This window comes from Parasteatoda tepidariorum, chromosome 10 (assembly GCF_043381705.1).
Source record: "Parasteatoda tepidariorum isolate YZ-2023 chromosome 10, CAS_Ptep_4.0, whole genome shotgun sequence".
Classification (NCBI taxonomy): domain Eukaryota; kingdom Metazoa; phylum Arthropoda; class Arachnida; order Araneae; family Theridiidae; genus Parasteatoda; species Parasteatoda tepidariorum.
Window position 1 is genome coordinate 40,239,669 of NC_092213.1, and position 17,756 is coordinate 40,257,424.

The 17,756-nt window shown below is 28.8% G+C and overlaps 1 protein-coding gene across 2 annotated transcripts in view; it reads left to right on the forward strand.

Moving 5' to 3' along the window:
• The first annotated feature begins 466 nt into the window (after positions 1-466).
• The window catches only part of LOC107456622 (protein tyrosine phosphatase non-receptor type corkscrew), a 28,141-nt gene continuing 10,851 nt past the window's right edge, over positions 467-17,756 (forward strand). For both annotated transcript variants that reach the window (XM_016074528.4, XM_016074529.4), the window contains exons 1-11: positions 467-692; positions 3,835-3,966; positions 7,526-7,720; positions 9,775-9,937; positions 10,077-10,304; positions 10,383-10,479; positions 12,146-12,225; positions 13,127-13,279; positions 14,243-14,374; positions 17,081-17,232; positions 17,670-17,737. In XM_016074528.4, coding sequence (XP_015930014.1) covers positions 679-692; positions 3,835-3,966; positions 7,526-7,720; positions 9,775-9,937; positions 10,077-10,304; positions 10,383-10,479; positions 12,146-12,225; positions 13,127-13,279; positions 14,243-14,374; positions 17,081-17,232; positions 17,670-17,737 — 1,414 coding nt within the window. In that variant the 5' untranslated portion in view covers positions 467-678. The remainder of the gene's footprint in view (positions 693-3,834; positions 3,967-7,525; positions 7,721-9,774; positions 9,938-10,076; positions 10,305-10,382; positions 10,480-12,145; positions 12,226-13,126; positions 13,280-14,242; positions 14,375-17,080; positions 17,233-17,669; positions 17,738-17,756) is intronic.

Consider the following 17,756-nt stretch of genomic DNA (forward strand, 5'->3'; position numbering starts at 1 on the left):
TGCTAGACACAAATAGATATATATATATATTTTAAACTGTGCAGAAGTTTCACAGTTATTTACTTCTCAGGAGGTTTGTTTTCTTTGGCAAACATGGGTCTCACAATCACAAGGTATCTTCAGTGATCTTTTTTTTCTCTGCGAAACTTAAAGCCTAGATTAAATTAGCCAAATTTCATCAATAGAAGGCTAAAATTGACCGGTAATAAAATTTGCAGTGAATTTGTATAAGTATGAAAAAAAGTTTCCGTAAAACAATGTTAATCGATGCACACTTTTCTTTACTGATTTCCTATAACTGAGGTTAACGTTGTTTGTTGCGAGAAGTTGCCAAATTTTATAGTTCTAGATTATTGGTGCAAAAGCGTTTGCTCCGAAATGGATGATAAGTCGGCCTCTCTAATTCAGAGACTCTGGTAATGGTTACTGTGACGTCACGGAATTCCGATCAATATTTTTCAAAGGAGTTTTCTTTAAGCTAACTGTAACTGTTTGTGTTGTTCGAAATTGTATGTGTTTTGTTTATTTTTTTTTCCAAATTTTTTTTTTTGTAAAAACAATTTATTCTCAAAGCAGAGGAAGTGTTTGTATAATTAAATAAATCATTGCGAAGTTTGCAGATGGTTATTTTAAGAATTTTGCCAGATTCTTCGCTTTAGCGGTAGCAGACTTTAAAAAATGGGAACTAGGAGGTGAGATAAATCATTACTTTAAGATTATAAGGTTCTGTCGAACTATGTACCAATTAATATTTATTTCATCAATTAACTTGAAAATATTAAAAAGCATTATATTCTATCGCTGAATCAGCCAATGATCATACTGTTTTCTTTTTTTTTTTTGTATTTTAATTCTGAAATCGCCAACTAGACTTTCAATCTATACCAATACATCGTTTAAATGGGATCAGATCAGTTATTGCACTTTATCACATTTATATTAGAATTAAATTCTAATTCCTTTATCATTTTGTGAATTAACTATCTGCAAATTTTTCTTAAAGTTTAAATTTGGAACGTTACTTTGCGAGTTTTATGACCATCAGTTTTATTTTTTTTGCTTGAAATTAATGTTCCAAATTTTTGTTGGCTTGGCGAGATTGTAAATTTTTATGGCACTAATAGAAATGTACATTCAAGAAAAATATATTCCCTGCTGTAATTTTTAGACCAAGCAATATTTCAATATATAGCAAGTTTTTACAGTAATTGCTGATAGAATAGCTCTATTGATAATAGAACAAAATATGTTAACTGTAAGATAAAATGATATATTTTAGATATGTATTTTACGTATAACTGAAGATAATTGCCATTATGTCTTTCTTGCTATTTTGCCTGCTTCCATATTTTATTTTGAGGAATTATCGTATTACTTTGCTTATAGCTTATGACACATTAATACATACCGTGGTTCTCATTAGTGAGTTAACAACTATATCGTTTTTTTTAAGGTAGCAAATGTAGAATATATTAAATGCTGTTAATTTATAGGAATTAATAAATGAGTATCAAATGTCATATTCAAATCAAAAAATAAAAGATAATCTTCTTGAATTGAACATAAGATTTTATGCAAAACTTTTTCTCTAAGTCTCATTTTTTTAAAATAAGCAAATATTCAAGAATCCTTTAAACTGCATTCTTAAAAAAGTATCTTATACAAGAGCTTCTTTAAAATAATTTCCAATGTTTTGGTAAATGTTTGAAATAAATCTGATTTATGAGGTAAGGTGCTGTAAAACTTGTCACTTTTTAACTGTTTTCAACTTCTGAATTATTTAGAAAAAAACCTTATATTTTTTTAAATTGTTTCGTTACGTTATATTATTTCTTAACATTTCTATGTGATTTTGGTAAACATTCCCTTATTTATACGTAGGCTAAATTCTGCAAACATTCCCTTATTTATACGTAGGCTAAATTCTGCAAAAGAATTTGACCCATTTTACCCCATGGGTAAAATAAGTCCTATGGGGTAAAATGGGTCACAACGAAAAATGAAAAAAAATTTTTTGAAAATATGCTGAATAAATGAAGTAAATTAGTTAAAAATTGTTCTTAATTTATTTACAATGGTAAATTTTGAAAATAATACTGTTTAAAGTTGTTGCAGAACAGATTTTCAAAACTCAAACTATCTCAGACTTTTCAACTATATCAATGTCTTTTTTATCTGGATAGGTAAAAAAGTCACTCTAGATTTGGTGACATTTTATATGTCTGTCAAGTTCATCAATATATATAATTTGACCAAAAAATTTCATTATTGCTTTGCTTTTTTGCCTTAGTAACCTACAAAAATCCATTTTCCAGGCAAATTGTAGGAATCTCCTTAAACTTGCTAGTTTGCTGTGCTGTAGACTATTTTTTTTCTTCGGTTTTTTTCTTTTTTGGCAAGGTGCTGGTTTCTTTGGTAGGAAAATTGTTTTTCTCATTATTTCTCAGTCAATGCAGTTTCTCTTCTTGAAGGCGTTCCACCACATCAACGTCCATCATAACTTCCTTTGCTTTGTGTTGCTTTCTTCTTTTCTTTTTGGAATTAGCTACAGCTGCTTAGTTGCACTTGATTGTACAGGTGATAGTGTTGATAGAATAGCCCATTTCAGATCTTTAAATGGCGATGATAATAAATGAACTATGTGAATTTTTTTTTTACATTCTACAGCTTCAAAACAAATTTTCATGTGTTTCACTTTCATGGAAATTGTGTAAACATGAAAAATTGTGTAAACATGTTAAAAAATATTACAAAAACAACTGGTTTCTGAAAATCAACTTTTATTTCTTATATTATGTTTTTGGTTTAAATGGCTCATTTTACCCCTCCTTACATAGCAATCAGGCAATATTAATTAATAAATTTTCTTTAAAACAAATAATTATATTTTGGATTAAGTTTGAAATGAACCTGGTTTATAACAATCGGATTAATTTAATTGAGAATTTAACTGGAAATTTGTTTTTTAAGTACAACCAGTTTATTTTAATTTTGTATGAATGTAAAGTCAACTGCACTTATTGCTATACCATAATTTTTTTGTTGTGAAATTAGTATTCCAAATTTTTAGTGGTGTAATGGCCTTGTAAATTTGCATGGAAATATTTGATATATTTGTTTAAGATAAGAGTATCCTCAGCTGTAGTTTTTTGGCAAAGCTAAATTTCCCTAAGTATTACATCTATTGCTATTAGTTTTTTTTTTTAAAAATTGATGAGGTATTTTATTCCTACATCTTATTAACATTACTGTTCTAGTTTATAGCAATAAGCTAAGTACTTCTAAAATTGTAATTATACAGGATTCCATTCTGAACTTATTGTACTTTTCCATGAAAAATGCTGGAAGTGTTGCTCGTTTTGCTTTGCCTGATGGGCTCTTTGTGACCAAAGTCATGGAGGCAAGCAACATTACCCACACTGCCACAGACACTCGTTCATAGGATGGGCCACATTCACATAATAAAGGATAACACACAGAGAAACATCCATGCTCTGAGCAGGATTCGAACCCGCAGCCATTGACTACGCAGGCAGGTGCAGTTGGCGAAGTGGTTGTAAGAAATTTCAGACATAAATAATTAATTTTTCTTATTTCAAATACATCAGTTTCATGCATCTCACTTAATATAAAATGGTGGAATTTTCCCTTATCAACTCTCTGATCAACAAAAAAAAGAGAGAAAAAAGCTGTCTATAATATTTTAAAAGATTTTGTGTTGCTCATATCTAATTGTTTTCTTACAGTTTTGTGGGCTTTTGATTTTGCTAAGTAGTTAATTTCTTGATATTTTTCCATACTAATTTGCTTACGAATATATTTGTTATTTTTTAGTCATAGTCGATGGTTTCACCCTAACATTACTGGAGTGGAAGCTGAAAAAATGCTTACTGATCGTGGCTTGGATGGTAGTTTCCTAGCTCGTCCTAGTAAATCTAATCCTGGAGATTTTACTCTTTCAGTCAGGTTGGGTGTTTCTTTTATTTAATTGTTTCTTTTTATTTAATTGATTTTTTTATTTTTAGTTTATTTGCAGCTTTATATCTATTGTTTTTTTTACTATAAAAAATTTATTGATACAATATTACATCAATTGTGGAAAGTACATTACCATTATAACATGATAGCCCCTCCCGCCAGTCAAATTTTTAAGAATACAAAATTATTTATATTTGCCATTTCATTTGTATAATTAAAAAGTAAACTCTTGTTAAGGTGTAAAATACAGAACTGATTTGTCATCTCTTTTCACTGATAATTTTATTATAACTAATTATTTTTGGTACATTTTTACTAAAGCCATTCATTATATGCTGAAAATAGAATCAAGTATCACATCCCTATTAAATTTAAAATTCACTTGCATTTCATTAGGGTCATTTTTTAACAACAATAACTTTAAAAAAAACAAATTCAACAATTACTTTAAAAAAAATAATAATGCTCATCTGTATCAAATGTTACCTCCAAGCACAATTTTGTTACCACTTAGTTTCATATAAAACAATTTACACTTCAAACTATTATTTTACAACACTAAATATATTTTGTTACCTCAGTGCTGCAAGTTTCATAAATATATGGCAAATATATATACACACAAAAAAAAACTGTTATGTAATGATCCTAACATTGCATATCGTTAAAAAGGACACAATAATAATTACAGAATATAAACCTTTTATTGAAGATAATTACTTATAAAATATATTTTATTTATTTCTTTAGAAATAGTATAAAAATATGTAAATCTATAATATTTTAGCAGGTGCATAGTAAGTATTAATAAATGCTTTTAAAGTTAATTCTACTGCAATATTCGATCTTTTAACATAAAACAAATAGTCTTCTTTCATAGAGAATTCTGCGATATCAACATTCATAGCCACTATTTCGAAACAAATTCCACTTTGATAGTCTTACATGGGTGTATTAAGATTCGGCGCAACACTTTAAAATTAATTTGAATAATAATTTTTCCGGGCAATGTAAATTATTGATGAAACATCCGGGCAATTCTTTAACCTTAAAAAAAATAATAAAAAAAACAGGCAATTCTGGGAAATTTTATATCAGGTTATTGCACTAAGACTTGAAAGAAAAGGTATTCTGTCCTTACTTTCCTGATCTACTTCTCATAAATTCCTGAAAAACTGGTGCAGATAGATAACAAATCAGTTATAAAAAATCACTTGAATAAGTAAAATATAATGCAAATAATTTTTCGAGTCATCTCTTTACTTTTACTTCTAATTTCCTCAGAATTGTGAAATTTATAATTAGCAGGAAAATAGAAACCTTATTTAAAATAAAAAAAGAAAAACAAATTTTAGTTGGTATTTAAATATTTAGGAATCATAAGTCATTAAAGCAATCTTCATAATCTTACTGCCTGGAATGACTCTTGCATCAATAATTCTTAAATAAATAATTGCCAAATTGGTTTGTTATGCATATGTTATGCTTAAAAAGGATATATCTATACATTCATCTTCTATATGAAGGATCTGTTCAATGTAGTTCTTTTTTGATCTTTTTCATTCTACTAATAGAAATTGTCCAACTGTTAATAAATCTCTTCACATATTCTCGATGTATTCACCTATTCTTGCTGTATTTAACTCTTCTATACACTCACTGTCATTCACAATAATTGCAAATTCTTCTGCAGTTGTGATCCATTTTCAAGCCAAGATAATTTCCCACACAACATGTTTTATAATTCCATTAATGCTATCAACAGCCCCTTTTCCATGGCTTACGGCAAAAAGTTACAAAGTTACATAAAATTGTAGTAAGTTAGATGAAATTTTACATAGTTGTTATTGGACCATATTGTTCTAACATGAATGTTAAATTAGTGAATCAATATTTTTGTTTGAATAGGCTTGCAACCCCGTCACTAAAAAATGAAATGTTTTCTAATTGAGGAAATGAACTCAATAAATCATGAATTAAAACATCAAGGAAGAAAAAAACAGCTACTTTTCCAAGATTCATTTCATCACGAATAAAAGTATATCCAGTTTCTCTCTCTCTCTTTTCTTTTTTTTCCTTGTCCACATCAAACAGAACATGTAAAAATCGTCACTTGTTGATGATGTTAATGAGCAGCTTGGACCTCATTTTGCAATTTAACTGCAAAATTTTCTGCAAAATCTACTTGTACAACAACAGACTTTTCATTTGCCTTTTCTTTCCTGAGTTCAAAGATTTTAAATTGTCTTTTGATGAAAGTATGTCTTAAAAATTTGCAATTTTTTTCTTTAAGAAGATGAAGACATTCCTTAATTGAGCCTTTATATTCTTTTTAACAGCTTTCTGATTTTCTGTGATCCACTGTTCCCATTTTAAGCAAGTTAAATTTTGTTCATGAACATCTAGGCATTTTGTATCAAAATAATTTTTGCAATTTCTGAACATATAGTTTTCATTATTCTGATCACATACTATGGAAGATATAAATTCAGGAAAGTTAATAAGAAAATCTTCGATTGCAGTTGTGAGACACAGAATTAGTAATTGTACATTTTCATGATATTTGCAAGCACAAATATTATGTGGAATGTCTTTTCATAATTTTACGAACTGAAGCCTGAGCTAACAGAATTTTGATAGTGATATTAGTGATGGTCCTACCATTTTCTTGCTGAAATTATGGGCCTTTCTTAAAGTCATTATTATAAATCACGTTTGAACTTTCTCTTCTATCCTATTTTTGCAAATTATGACATAATCTTTCTTTCCTGGAGTTTGCCCAAAAATATTATCTCTGAGATAAAACTCAATTAGTTACTCTGTTCGAGATGCTTCTTATAATAGCAAGAATAGATCCAAGTAATAATAATAACAAAAAATGAATGAATAAAATGACATTTATAGTAAGTAGTAGTTGGATGCAAATTAACACATACAAAGTTTTTGTTCGTTCAAAAATGTTGTCTTTTTATTAAAATACAATTATTCATTAACTACTACAAAACTCTTAGTAATAAAAAGTTTTTTAAAAAAATTGGTTCTTAAACTTTTAAAAATAAATATTATTTTTTTGTTTAAAAAATTTTTAAATTTGTAGTTAATTAGGAATATGTTCCTGAAGAAAATTTTTTTTTGATCTACCCTAAAAAGTTTTATGACTTATACTGATTGTAAATAATTAAAATTGTTGGTAAATTAAAAAAAAAAAATCAATGAAAATGATAGTAAATGACTTAAAAATGCTGTAATCTAAAACTTAGTTAAAAATAATAGAACAAATGAAAAGTTCTGATTTTATAAAGATATGAAATAAAAATAAAGTGCATAAATACATAAGTGATCCATCACGTTCTTGAAAAGAATTGGAGAATTGTTTTCTTTAATTCTACTTGCTGTCGTAATAATTATCGATATTTATTAAGTAGTGTGATTAACATGATGCACATTTAAATATTTTAAAATCTCTATAGTTAAAAGATTATANTTCCTAATTTTTTTATATATATATCTTGTTGTCTGGCGTAACTTAGTTTTTTTCTTCCTACAGACGAAATGGTGAAGTAACCCATATTAAAATTCAGAATACTGGTGACTACTATGATCTGTACGGTGGGGAGAAATTTGCTACTCTAGCTGAGTTGGTGCAATACTATATGGAAAATCAAGGTCAACTGAAAGAAAAGAATGGTGAAGTGATTGAATTAAAATATCCTCTAGTATGTGCCGATCCTACTACAGAGAGGTAAATTTTTATACATTTTCAATTACTTTAACTTTCTAAATAAAAAGGAAGAAAGAAATACCATTATACAAAAATATATTATGTATCAAGGTTTGCAAGTTTTGTTACTAGTGTTCAGCGAAATGACACATAACTAAGCAATTACATCATAAAATAAGATTAAATCCTCAGTTAGCTGATATGCTCCAGATTCAACAAAAAATTTTAAAAAATGGTAGAGAGCTACAAATTAAAATTTGCTGATAATTGGTTTATTTAACCAAATTTCTTAAAAGGTTCAACATGGCTTAGTTGTGATAAAGTGGCTTATTACATAAGCCTTTTAATTATTTCGAAATAGTGGAGAATAAAAGTCCTATAAATCAAATTTACTAAACCAGGAAACATTTATTTAAAGACTACCACTCGAAATATTTATCCGCTGTTCAGAGCAAATTGGCATCTCTGTTAGTTAGCAGTATCAGAGATATGTGACCCTTTCTGAACAGTAGGCCTCAAGAAATTGAAAATATTTTACTTCGGTCATAATATAAAGAAAGCCTTGATATTAATCAAATAAATAAACATTTAAAAATTATTAAAACTCAGTTCAGTAGACAATATTTTATTATTTATTAATGCTGGTCTATAGAGTTCACTGCGTAGGCCACCAAGGCCAGAAAAATGCACCTGTACACTAACAATATATTAATTACAGCATTATGCTTTGGCATATCAAGCCTTTTTCAGTAGCTATGATGATATATTACAGAAAATCAACTTATGGCAAAGTTTTTCTTTTAAAGATAAGCAATGTGTTAAGGTATTTACCAAGCATCCCAAAACACAGGTAAATGACATCTTCTTGCGGCCTCTCGTAATCGTAGCCACCATTGCTTCTGTTTCACAGTCTTGTTGGCAAAGCAGTAAAATAGAAAAGGGACTTCATCCATATGCGATGATTGCTATTCAGGTCAAGTTCTACGATTTTCTTTGTAATGAAGAAAAAAATGAAACTTTTTTTCCATCAAATCATTTGGCAGTTTTTGGCCTTGTGTCATTTTTTGATTCCTTCATTTTCGTTGTCACAAATTCTTAAGTCTCATGAATTGAAGTACTAATTGAAACCACTTTGAAATACTTAATGCCCATCTAACGAGCAATCTATTTCGCTAGTATGCGAATGTATACTATCGAGAGGGATAAACCGTTAGCCTTCTGTTCTTGAATCCAAAGCTTCAAGTTGTCTTCCAACACACTTCCGTGTGCTGAGAGTGTTTTGTTTTTCATAGCTGGGATGAAATATCCTTGGCGATCTTCGATCTGCAGATACATCTTTTGTACACATCACTGTCCCTTGCTGCAACTTCATTACTTACTTTTGCTCTTTTGATTGCAGACAGCTTATATGCAGCTGTGTTACTTTCCCTCTTAATGGATGGTTTTTTAAGCACATAACAAGCAACATAAATAATATATAAACTTAAACATAAAATGGTGGAGAACGAGTATGCATTTAATGTCAGTGTATCAACTTTCGCTGTTATTCTTGATGCTTTTTTTCCCACCACGTAGGCCTGTTAAAAAATCATTTTTGCTCATTTTTTCTTCCTTCACGATTCCTTTTAGTTGTTAGGTGGACACCTCATTTCCTTTGTTCTTTGTATATAGGATTTCTAAGTACACTGCCAGGTACAAGATTTTTACCTAAAGTGGGCTGTGCCACTGACTGTTATGAATATTGATAACTAAAGAATTAGGAGAGTAGTGAAGACTGGAAAATCTGCAGTTGACAATTCAATTAAGTTTTTAATCAGGAAATTACAGTATTAAAAGTGCAATTAATGCGCAGGTGTAGAAACACAGGTCTAGTACAGTTTTTTCTATACAATGCTTAATGTTAACAAATGTATATAAAATGCTTAAATATATATTTAAACCAATTAAAACCTGATTAAACTCGCTAATCAAACTGTTGTTTCTAAATCAAGTACTCATTTTGGCTTTTCAAACATATTTAACATAATGCAACATTTGCATCTTCATTTAATTTTTCTTTCAAAAATAACATTTAGATGGTTTCATGGTCCCTTGTCTGGTAAAGAGGCTGAGAGAATATTAATGGATAAAGGAAAAAATGGAAGCTTCTTAGTTCGTGAAAGTCAAAGCAAACCAGGAGACTTCGTCCTATCAGTGAGGACTGATGATAAAGTCACTCATGTCATGATAAGATATCAGGTGTGCAATCTTCTGTATTGATTTATGTGATGACTTTTAATTAGCAATAATTATTCAAACTGTGTATTTGAATGAACAATATTAATTAATTGTGATGCTCTATTAAAGCTAATTTTTAATATGAAATTGGTTAATATAGGATGGCAAATATGATGTTGGAGGAGGAGAAAAATTTGATAGTTTGTCAGATTTAGTAGAGCATTACAAGAAAAATCCTATGGTTGAAACAACTGGAACAGTGGTTCACCTCAAAATGCCTTTTAATGCAACACGTATTACAGCTTCAACTATTGAGTGCAGAGTTCAGCAGTTGGCAAAGGAGAATAGTCAAAGTAGTGGAAAAGCAGGGTTTTGGGAAGAGTTTGAAGTTAGTAATTTTTTCTACTTATTAATATTAAATTTTAAACAAATGTTGCAGAAATATTTTAATCATTTTCTTCTACAGTACTTACAGCAGCAGGAATGCAAGCATTTATATAGCCGTAAGGAAGGTCAAAAGCCAGAAAACCGATCGAAAAACCGTTACAAGAATATACTTCCATGTAAGCATCTTTTTTCCTGATTTGATAAAAGTTGAAGATAGATTTCTTAGTGCTCACATATTTAAATAGTTGTATTATTTTAGACAAACATTATTATGTTACAATGTTACTTTTGCTTTGAAAATCATCTCTGAAAACTCAATTATCAATAAAATGATTGCAAACACAAGGATTGGTTGGTTATACACAATCATAAATACTTTTACTAAATGAACCAGCCTCTGCATGTTCCTGCTATAGAAAGTCATTAAGTGCATCAAACCCATTGTTCTAATTCAAAACTTATAATATGTTATTTTAATTCTGATTCTCCTAATTTATTTAGTTTCCTAATTTTTTCAAATTTTTTAACGACACTAAATACGTTTCAAATTTTTTAAAGACACTAAATACGTTTCAAATATTTAAGTTGTACTTTTGTATTGACCAAGTGCTTAATGTGGTATAACTTTTTTAGCTCTTCTACCAGAAATGAAAAAAGCTAATATCTCTCAAAAGTTTCTTATATTAATCAATGTTTTTAAGAAACAACTGCAGCTTTGATCTATTAATCTTGGTATTTAATTATATCAAAATTCCATGCCTCTCATATAATGCATATTTTTGTCTCATTGTAATAAATTTATTATGATCAAGTATTGGTATAAGTTAAAAAATCTTTTGTGCTAGGAATATTTTAGAGAGTCCAATTCGTGGCAAAATAAATTAGCCTGTCATAGTAATGATGCATTTCACTAAAAAATAATCAGTGTATGTGTGTTATTTCTCAATAAATTAGATGAACATTAAATTAAATTATCAAATTCAGCAAAAATTTAAGAAAGTAAAGCTTCTAAATTGTAACACAATAGGTAAATAATTATTGTTAGTTTCTATACTAACAGTAAGCAAAAATATGTATACATAAACAGTGCCTTGGGATATTTTAAAGTTAAAATACCATCTATAAATTGGTTTTTCAAGAATTAAGTCTTTTAAATAAAGTTCATTTATATTTATGAGCATTAAACTATTCATGCTATCCTTTCTGAAATTTAAACAGTTTATTTTTTTATTCATTAAACTGAAATCTTTCATAAGCAAATATTGATATAGGTTATGTCAGTACAATGACCAGGAGATTTGTTTAGCGAAGAAACCTATTTTTCATCGAAAAACACTTTTCATAAAGAGATAATTGTATTCAAGTTTCTCAGAATCTTTATCTCTCACCATTCTTCTAAAATACTTGAAACATCATCTTTTTAAATGGGATGACAATTGGAAAAAATGAAATCTGTAACATTTAGACACCCAAAATAGCCTTTTACTTTTTGTTAGTTTTCCCTATATAATAAAATGCATTAAATGTAGGTAAGTGTGCTAGTGATTTTTATCAATAGCTTTAAAACACTTTGCTATTGGCTAATTATAACAATTTTCTTTGTCTTGTTTTACCTTTGCGCTTTACTTTAATATACTGTTGTGATTTTCCATGTTTTTCGAATATTTCTAATTTAAAATTAATAAAAAAAAAGAAAACTGCGCAACTTTAGAGTTAATATCATTGATACTAGGAAATAAATTACTTAAACTGCTACATTATTGTCTGAGCTTTAAAATGTCATGTTTTTTAACACTTATCAAAATGCATTAAAAATTAATCTAACTAAACTTTTTTTTTCAGTTGACCATACTCGTGTTACATTGAAGGATGTAGATCCAAATGTTGCTGGATCTGATTATATCAATGCCAATAAAATAACAGTATGTATTTTATGATAACAATTACTAAATTTATTATTATTAGAAATTCTATTAAATTATTTTTTGTATTTCCTCGCCTCTGTGATTTCTATTAAAATAATGCACTCTTGTTTATCTTATTACTCCTCAGTTCACAAAAGAGTTAAGGCATTTAAAAAAAATGCAATTTTTAGCAATTATTATTATTAAATGTGTAAATATTAGTGTCATCAGAAGATATACTATAATTTAGCTGATATATGTCGTCTTGGTGCACCACATGCTGCCGCTATAAAAATGTTATTTTTAAAATAGCATTTTATAGTAAAAAGTGGGTATTGGTTGTGGATTTAACATTGAGTTATGAATACCTATATGTAAATAACTCTCACCAAAGCCCTCTTATTGGCTAAATCCATTACTAAAGTATTTGGTAGACAAGTACTGCCTATTTTTTCAAGAAGAGACCATCTCAAACTGACATCCATGGCAGAAAGAGGCATATTAAGGTTCTTGAAAAAGATATACAAAACCCTCCTGCATTCATAAATTGTGTCCTTTTGTTGTTGAAAAGTTCATTGTGTTGTTGAAAAGTTCTTTTCCTTCTCTGGTTGTTTCATAAATTGTAATTTTTTATCAACTAATTTTTTTCCTGTGATTGCTATTCGTTAAATCAAAGCTAAAAATTCGTTGAATGCGAGCATTTTAGCACCCTTTTTGTCAGGACTGAAAAAATATTCGATAAATCGGAGAATTCGGTAAATCAAAGTATTTTAGATCGAGGTTCGAATGTAGCGGTTTTCGCTACTTGCTTTCATGTTACTCAGAAAAAATATTTCAAATTTTTTTTTGGATTGGCGACGATATGCATTTTTAGAACTTCTTTACAATTGATCAACTAATTTAATTTGTGTCATTATAGCCTGATGATGATGCAGCTGGTGATGAACCTAAGAAATACTATATTGCCACTCAAGGATGTTTGCATAATACTGTTGCTGACTTCTGGTGGATGGTTTGGCAAGAAAATACGAGAGTGATTGTTATGACAACCAAGGAAATGGAAAGGGGAAAAGTAATTTAATTTAAACCATCTTGTCTTTAAAGTCATATACATTTTTGTACAAATTTTGACTGCATTATTAGTTTTGTCTTCTCAGATTAAAAGTTAAATTTCTTAAACTTTCTTGACTTTTTTTCTTGCCTTTTATTTTGCTAATTGTTAGGAAAACTTTAACCAAAATTTTGTCTATTGCATATGCAATTTGATTCCTATCATAAAACAGAAACATCACTTGACATTTCGGTTGCATTTCTTGATTTCTATACTTGGCTAGGAGCAATGTACCCTGCTTAAAATAGAGCTTTGACTGTGGGGACAGAAACTTAGAGCTCTAATATCTATTCGCTAAAATGTTTTCCAACTCCAGGCAGTGTGCAACTCCAGATTCACAAGATATTTTGATTTCAGCATATTAATGTCTTCTATCTACAGCAATGAACACATTTTGTTTGTTTGTACCAAACTCAGTAAAGCAGCAGAATTTTAAACCACTTCTGCTATTTTACTTATAACTGTAATGCAGTGCAAGAATTACTGTATAGTTATTGTTTAGTCTTCAAGCAGCCCTTTTTGTAGTTGTATGTTTTCCAGAGGTTTTTGAAGAAATAATTTTTTATCAGCACCATGTCTGGGAAAACAGAAAAAAATTTATCAAAGTTTTTTTTCAGTTTTAAAAATTGAGGGTAACTTTCTTTTTGCGTAACCTCTCTCTATATATAATAAACATAGCCTAATTAAATTGCTCTTAACATAGTTGGCGTGGTATGACCAAAGATATGGCTCTTTCTCTTCAAATTTACTTACTCAAACTGTTTTGTCAGTTGTGGTCAGTTTGGATTTACTTTTAATTAACCTCAAACAAGGCATTTGATTATATTATGTGTTTATTTTATAACTTAAAACTGAATAACTATTATTAATGAGTGACTATTTTTTTATATAAATTGCATTATTATATCTCTTTCATTTTTTTAGAATAAATGTGCCCGCTATTGGCCAGATGAAAATCAAACTAAAGAAGTTGGAAAGTTTGTGCTAAAAAATTTATCCGAGTCATCAACTACAGATTATATTTTGAGGGAATTTACGTTGACGAGAGAAGGATGTGTAAGTGCTATTTTTAATAAAGTTAATTAATAAATTGCATATAATGGTATTAGAATAACTTGGAATCCTTCTACTGTAGGAAACTTAATTAATTTTTCTTTCATAGGTTGAGTACTTAAACAGGACAAAAGATAACTTCCCTATATATGTTTATAAAAATTCTCTTAAATCTGCTTTTTTATTTTGAGGGGAACACAGTTGTATATAAATGTTAACTGAAGTGATTGTTCTGTAAAAAGTGTTGTTATTGTTCAGAACTGTTTTATTTAATAATGAAGACCTTCAAAGAGAAAAAAAATAAATAAATAAAGTAAAAAATTACTGTAAAGTTTTTCTAACTAAGTTTTTGAAACAAAAATGAAAAAGAGTCACATTACTCACTCAAGAGTTAGAAAGTTCTACCTTCAACTTTCAAGGTTTTTTGGCCATGGAAAATAAAATAGCCATAGTTACAGTAACTTACCAAGTAAAGCTTTGATTTTATACTATCTTTCTATAAAAAGCTGTGGTGGCTTAGGGGATAGAGCATTCTCCTCTAAATGAGGTGAATTGGGTTCGAGTCCCAGCAATGGCTCGTAGATTTGAATTCCACACCCAGCTTGCCCTGACTACAGTGCTGATGTAAAATATCCTCTGTGACAAATGGATAATGGGATAGAGTCCCGTTGCTGTCAGGCTAACTGTGGAAGATTTTCTTCTCCGTGTAACACACACTTGTTCCATCAAAAAGTCCTCCGCGAAGGCAAATTTCTCCCAATTCTTGAACCAGGAGTTCTCTTGTCTTCTGGATTGGGTTCATAACTACAAAGCTATGTAGTTGAGCATTAATAATCATAAACTCAAAATTGGGGCCGAAGTTCAGCTACAGTTGTAGTATATTACTATAAAGAATTGTCTAGGTTTGGAAATTGACCAAGATTTCATAAATTGAAAATAAAAAAAAATTGTTTATTTTTTTAAGAAATCATAAATTTTGTGACTTACATGTTGAAAGCGAGAATCTGGTATGAGTCGCTCTCTCTTTTTATTATTTTTGACTGAAATAAAAAATATAAATATAACATTTAGAAAATAAATATTAGTTATAAAAAAACTGCATTCTTATTAAGTGTCCATTAACTTCTTTGTCATTACATTGTGTTTTTCTGCAGGTTTTTAAGTTATCTAATTCTTAATATTGTGTCTGTGTATCACAAAATGCCAATTTACTCTTTTGTCTTGTTTGGTAAAGCATTTTGCCAATGCCTCAGAGATTATACTGTCAGATTTCTTTCCTAATGGCCTATTTACTGTTCAAGATAAACTGTTTCATTACCTATGGGCCTTTTATTATTTCTATGCTCTATTTCCAGGGTTGCCACAGGCGACTATGGCAACTTTTTTTGCCTGAAAAGGCTAAAAAAGCAACTATTTTCAAGAAAAGGAGACTATTGGGAGACTTTTCTGTACTCCTAGAGATGTTTTTTTTTCAAGCATAAATTGGTGAAAAATCTGCGACCCGCTAGATAGTTCCTGACCACACTGAACTTTTTTTTTTTCTTAAAAAATAAAAAATTTTACAAATTTTGAATTGCAAATTTGAGTCTTCACTTTTTGATTCGTTCAATCTGCACAAATTCCATTGTAAGTCTATTTCATTTCTCGATCACCTTTTCAATGATTATTGCTAAAAAAGTATGCATAATTTTTTTTATTTAAAAATTTTTTTTTTTAATGGTATTACAATGCATGAATTTCGAATTTTAGTAATCACTTTTCATATATATATATATATATATATAAAATATAGAAACATTTATATGAAAATTATCATATTTGCAACCCACTTGACTGAATGGATGATGGTATATGACATTTAAGTCATTAACAAAATTTTAGTCATATTTTTGATGAATTTTTGTTCTTATTAGGCAACTATTTTCCTAGTTTTTGGCTACTATTTTCATGCTAACTACTAAAAGCAACCAAAGGCTACTAAAAGCAACTATTTTGTTCATTTTTTTCTGTGGCAACCCTGTATTTCTGTTTCTCAAGCTGATATGTTTGTTTTCTTGATGATGTTATAGGTTTTCCTTAATTAAAAAAAATACGTCACTAAGAAATGACACAAACAATGCAGTGAAGGAGGATCCAATTTGTGATTTTTAAATTTTTTTTTCTTTCCATTTTTTGGATGATGTTCCAGTTTTCAGAGGTCAAGAACTGTGTTGAAATAGAAAGAGTGCATATTCTTGAGGGGTATTAGCAAAAATTTATTACTAATAATCAAATAATAATGCAGTTATTATTTTAATGAAGATTTTTATTTATTCTTTGAATTAAAGGTAAGAATTTTCAGTTCTTTAAAATGATCAGTTAAATTATAAAAAATCTTGCTTGGAGTTTTTTAGAACTGAAGACTTATAATTCGCAAGTGTACCTATTAGGTTATATGTGAATATACCATGATATTATAATAAAGTCACCAGAATTTTTTTTGTATTGAATTATAATTTGTCATGGTTTTTTTATTTTATTGGTGCATATTTTCAGCTCAACATTACCATGTAATCTTAACTAATATTCTGTGTTGATGCTTGTACTTTTTATAAAAATTTATTTCTCAGAAAAGATGGGGATTTTTTGTTTTACTGAACCCTGTTGTATGAACCCTGATAATATACTTTACAATTATGATTATATAGTCTATATTTTTCTTCCCTCTAGACTGAATCGCGCACAATCTATCACTATCATTTTACTGCTTGGCCTGATCATGGAGTACCTTCTGACCCAGGATGTGTCCTGAATTTTTTGCATGATGTGAACCATAGACAAGAAGCAATTCTAGAGGCTGGTCCAATTGTTGTTCATTGCAGGTAATAATGCATATATGTGGTCATTCTTTTCTTTTAATGATTTCAAGACCTTTAATTAGTGTTTTTTTTTAACCAAGTTTTCTAATGGTATCTACTGTATCAATTTAACTTTTTCTTGCTTAAGAGGAGAACCATCTTCTTCAGCTAAAACGTAGACCTCATGGTTTTAATGCACCGTAGTTATCCATCAATTAAATTTTCAGGGAATTGTTTTTTTTTTTAATTTTAAAGTATTTCTCATTTTAATTAAATATCAAATTGTTTTGTTTGGTAAATTATTTTCCATTTGGACTTGTTATTAAACTGAACATTTAGTTCAGTTTTTATTTCAAATAAAAAATTTTATCATATTACCTCTTGTGTGGTATTTATGATTGAATATTAAAATGATAAGCTGTGTACTAAAACAATATGTTTCTTTTCTTTTTATCTTTTAGTGCTGGCATTGGTAGAACTGGAACTTTTATAGTAATAGACATGATTGTGGATTTAATCAAAAAACAAGGTAAAATTGTTAAAAGATT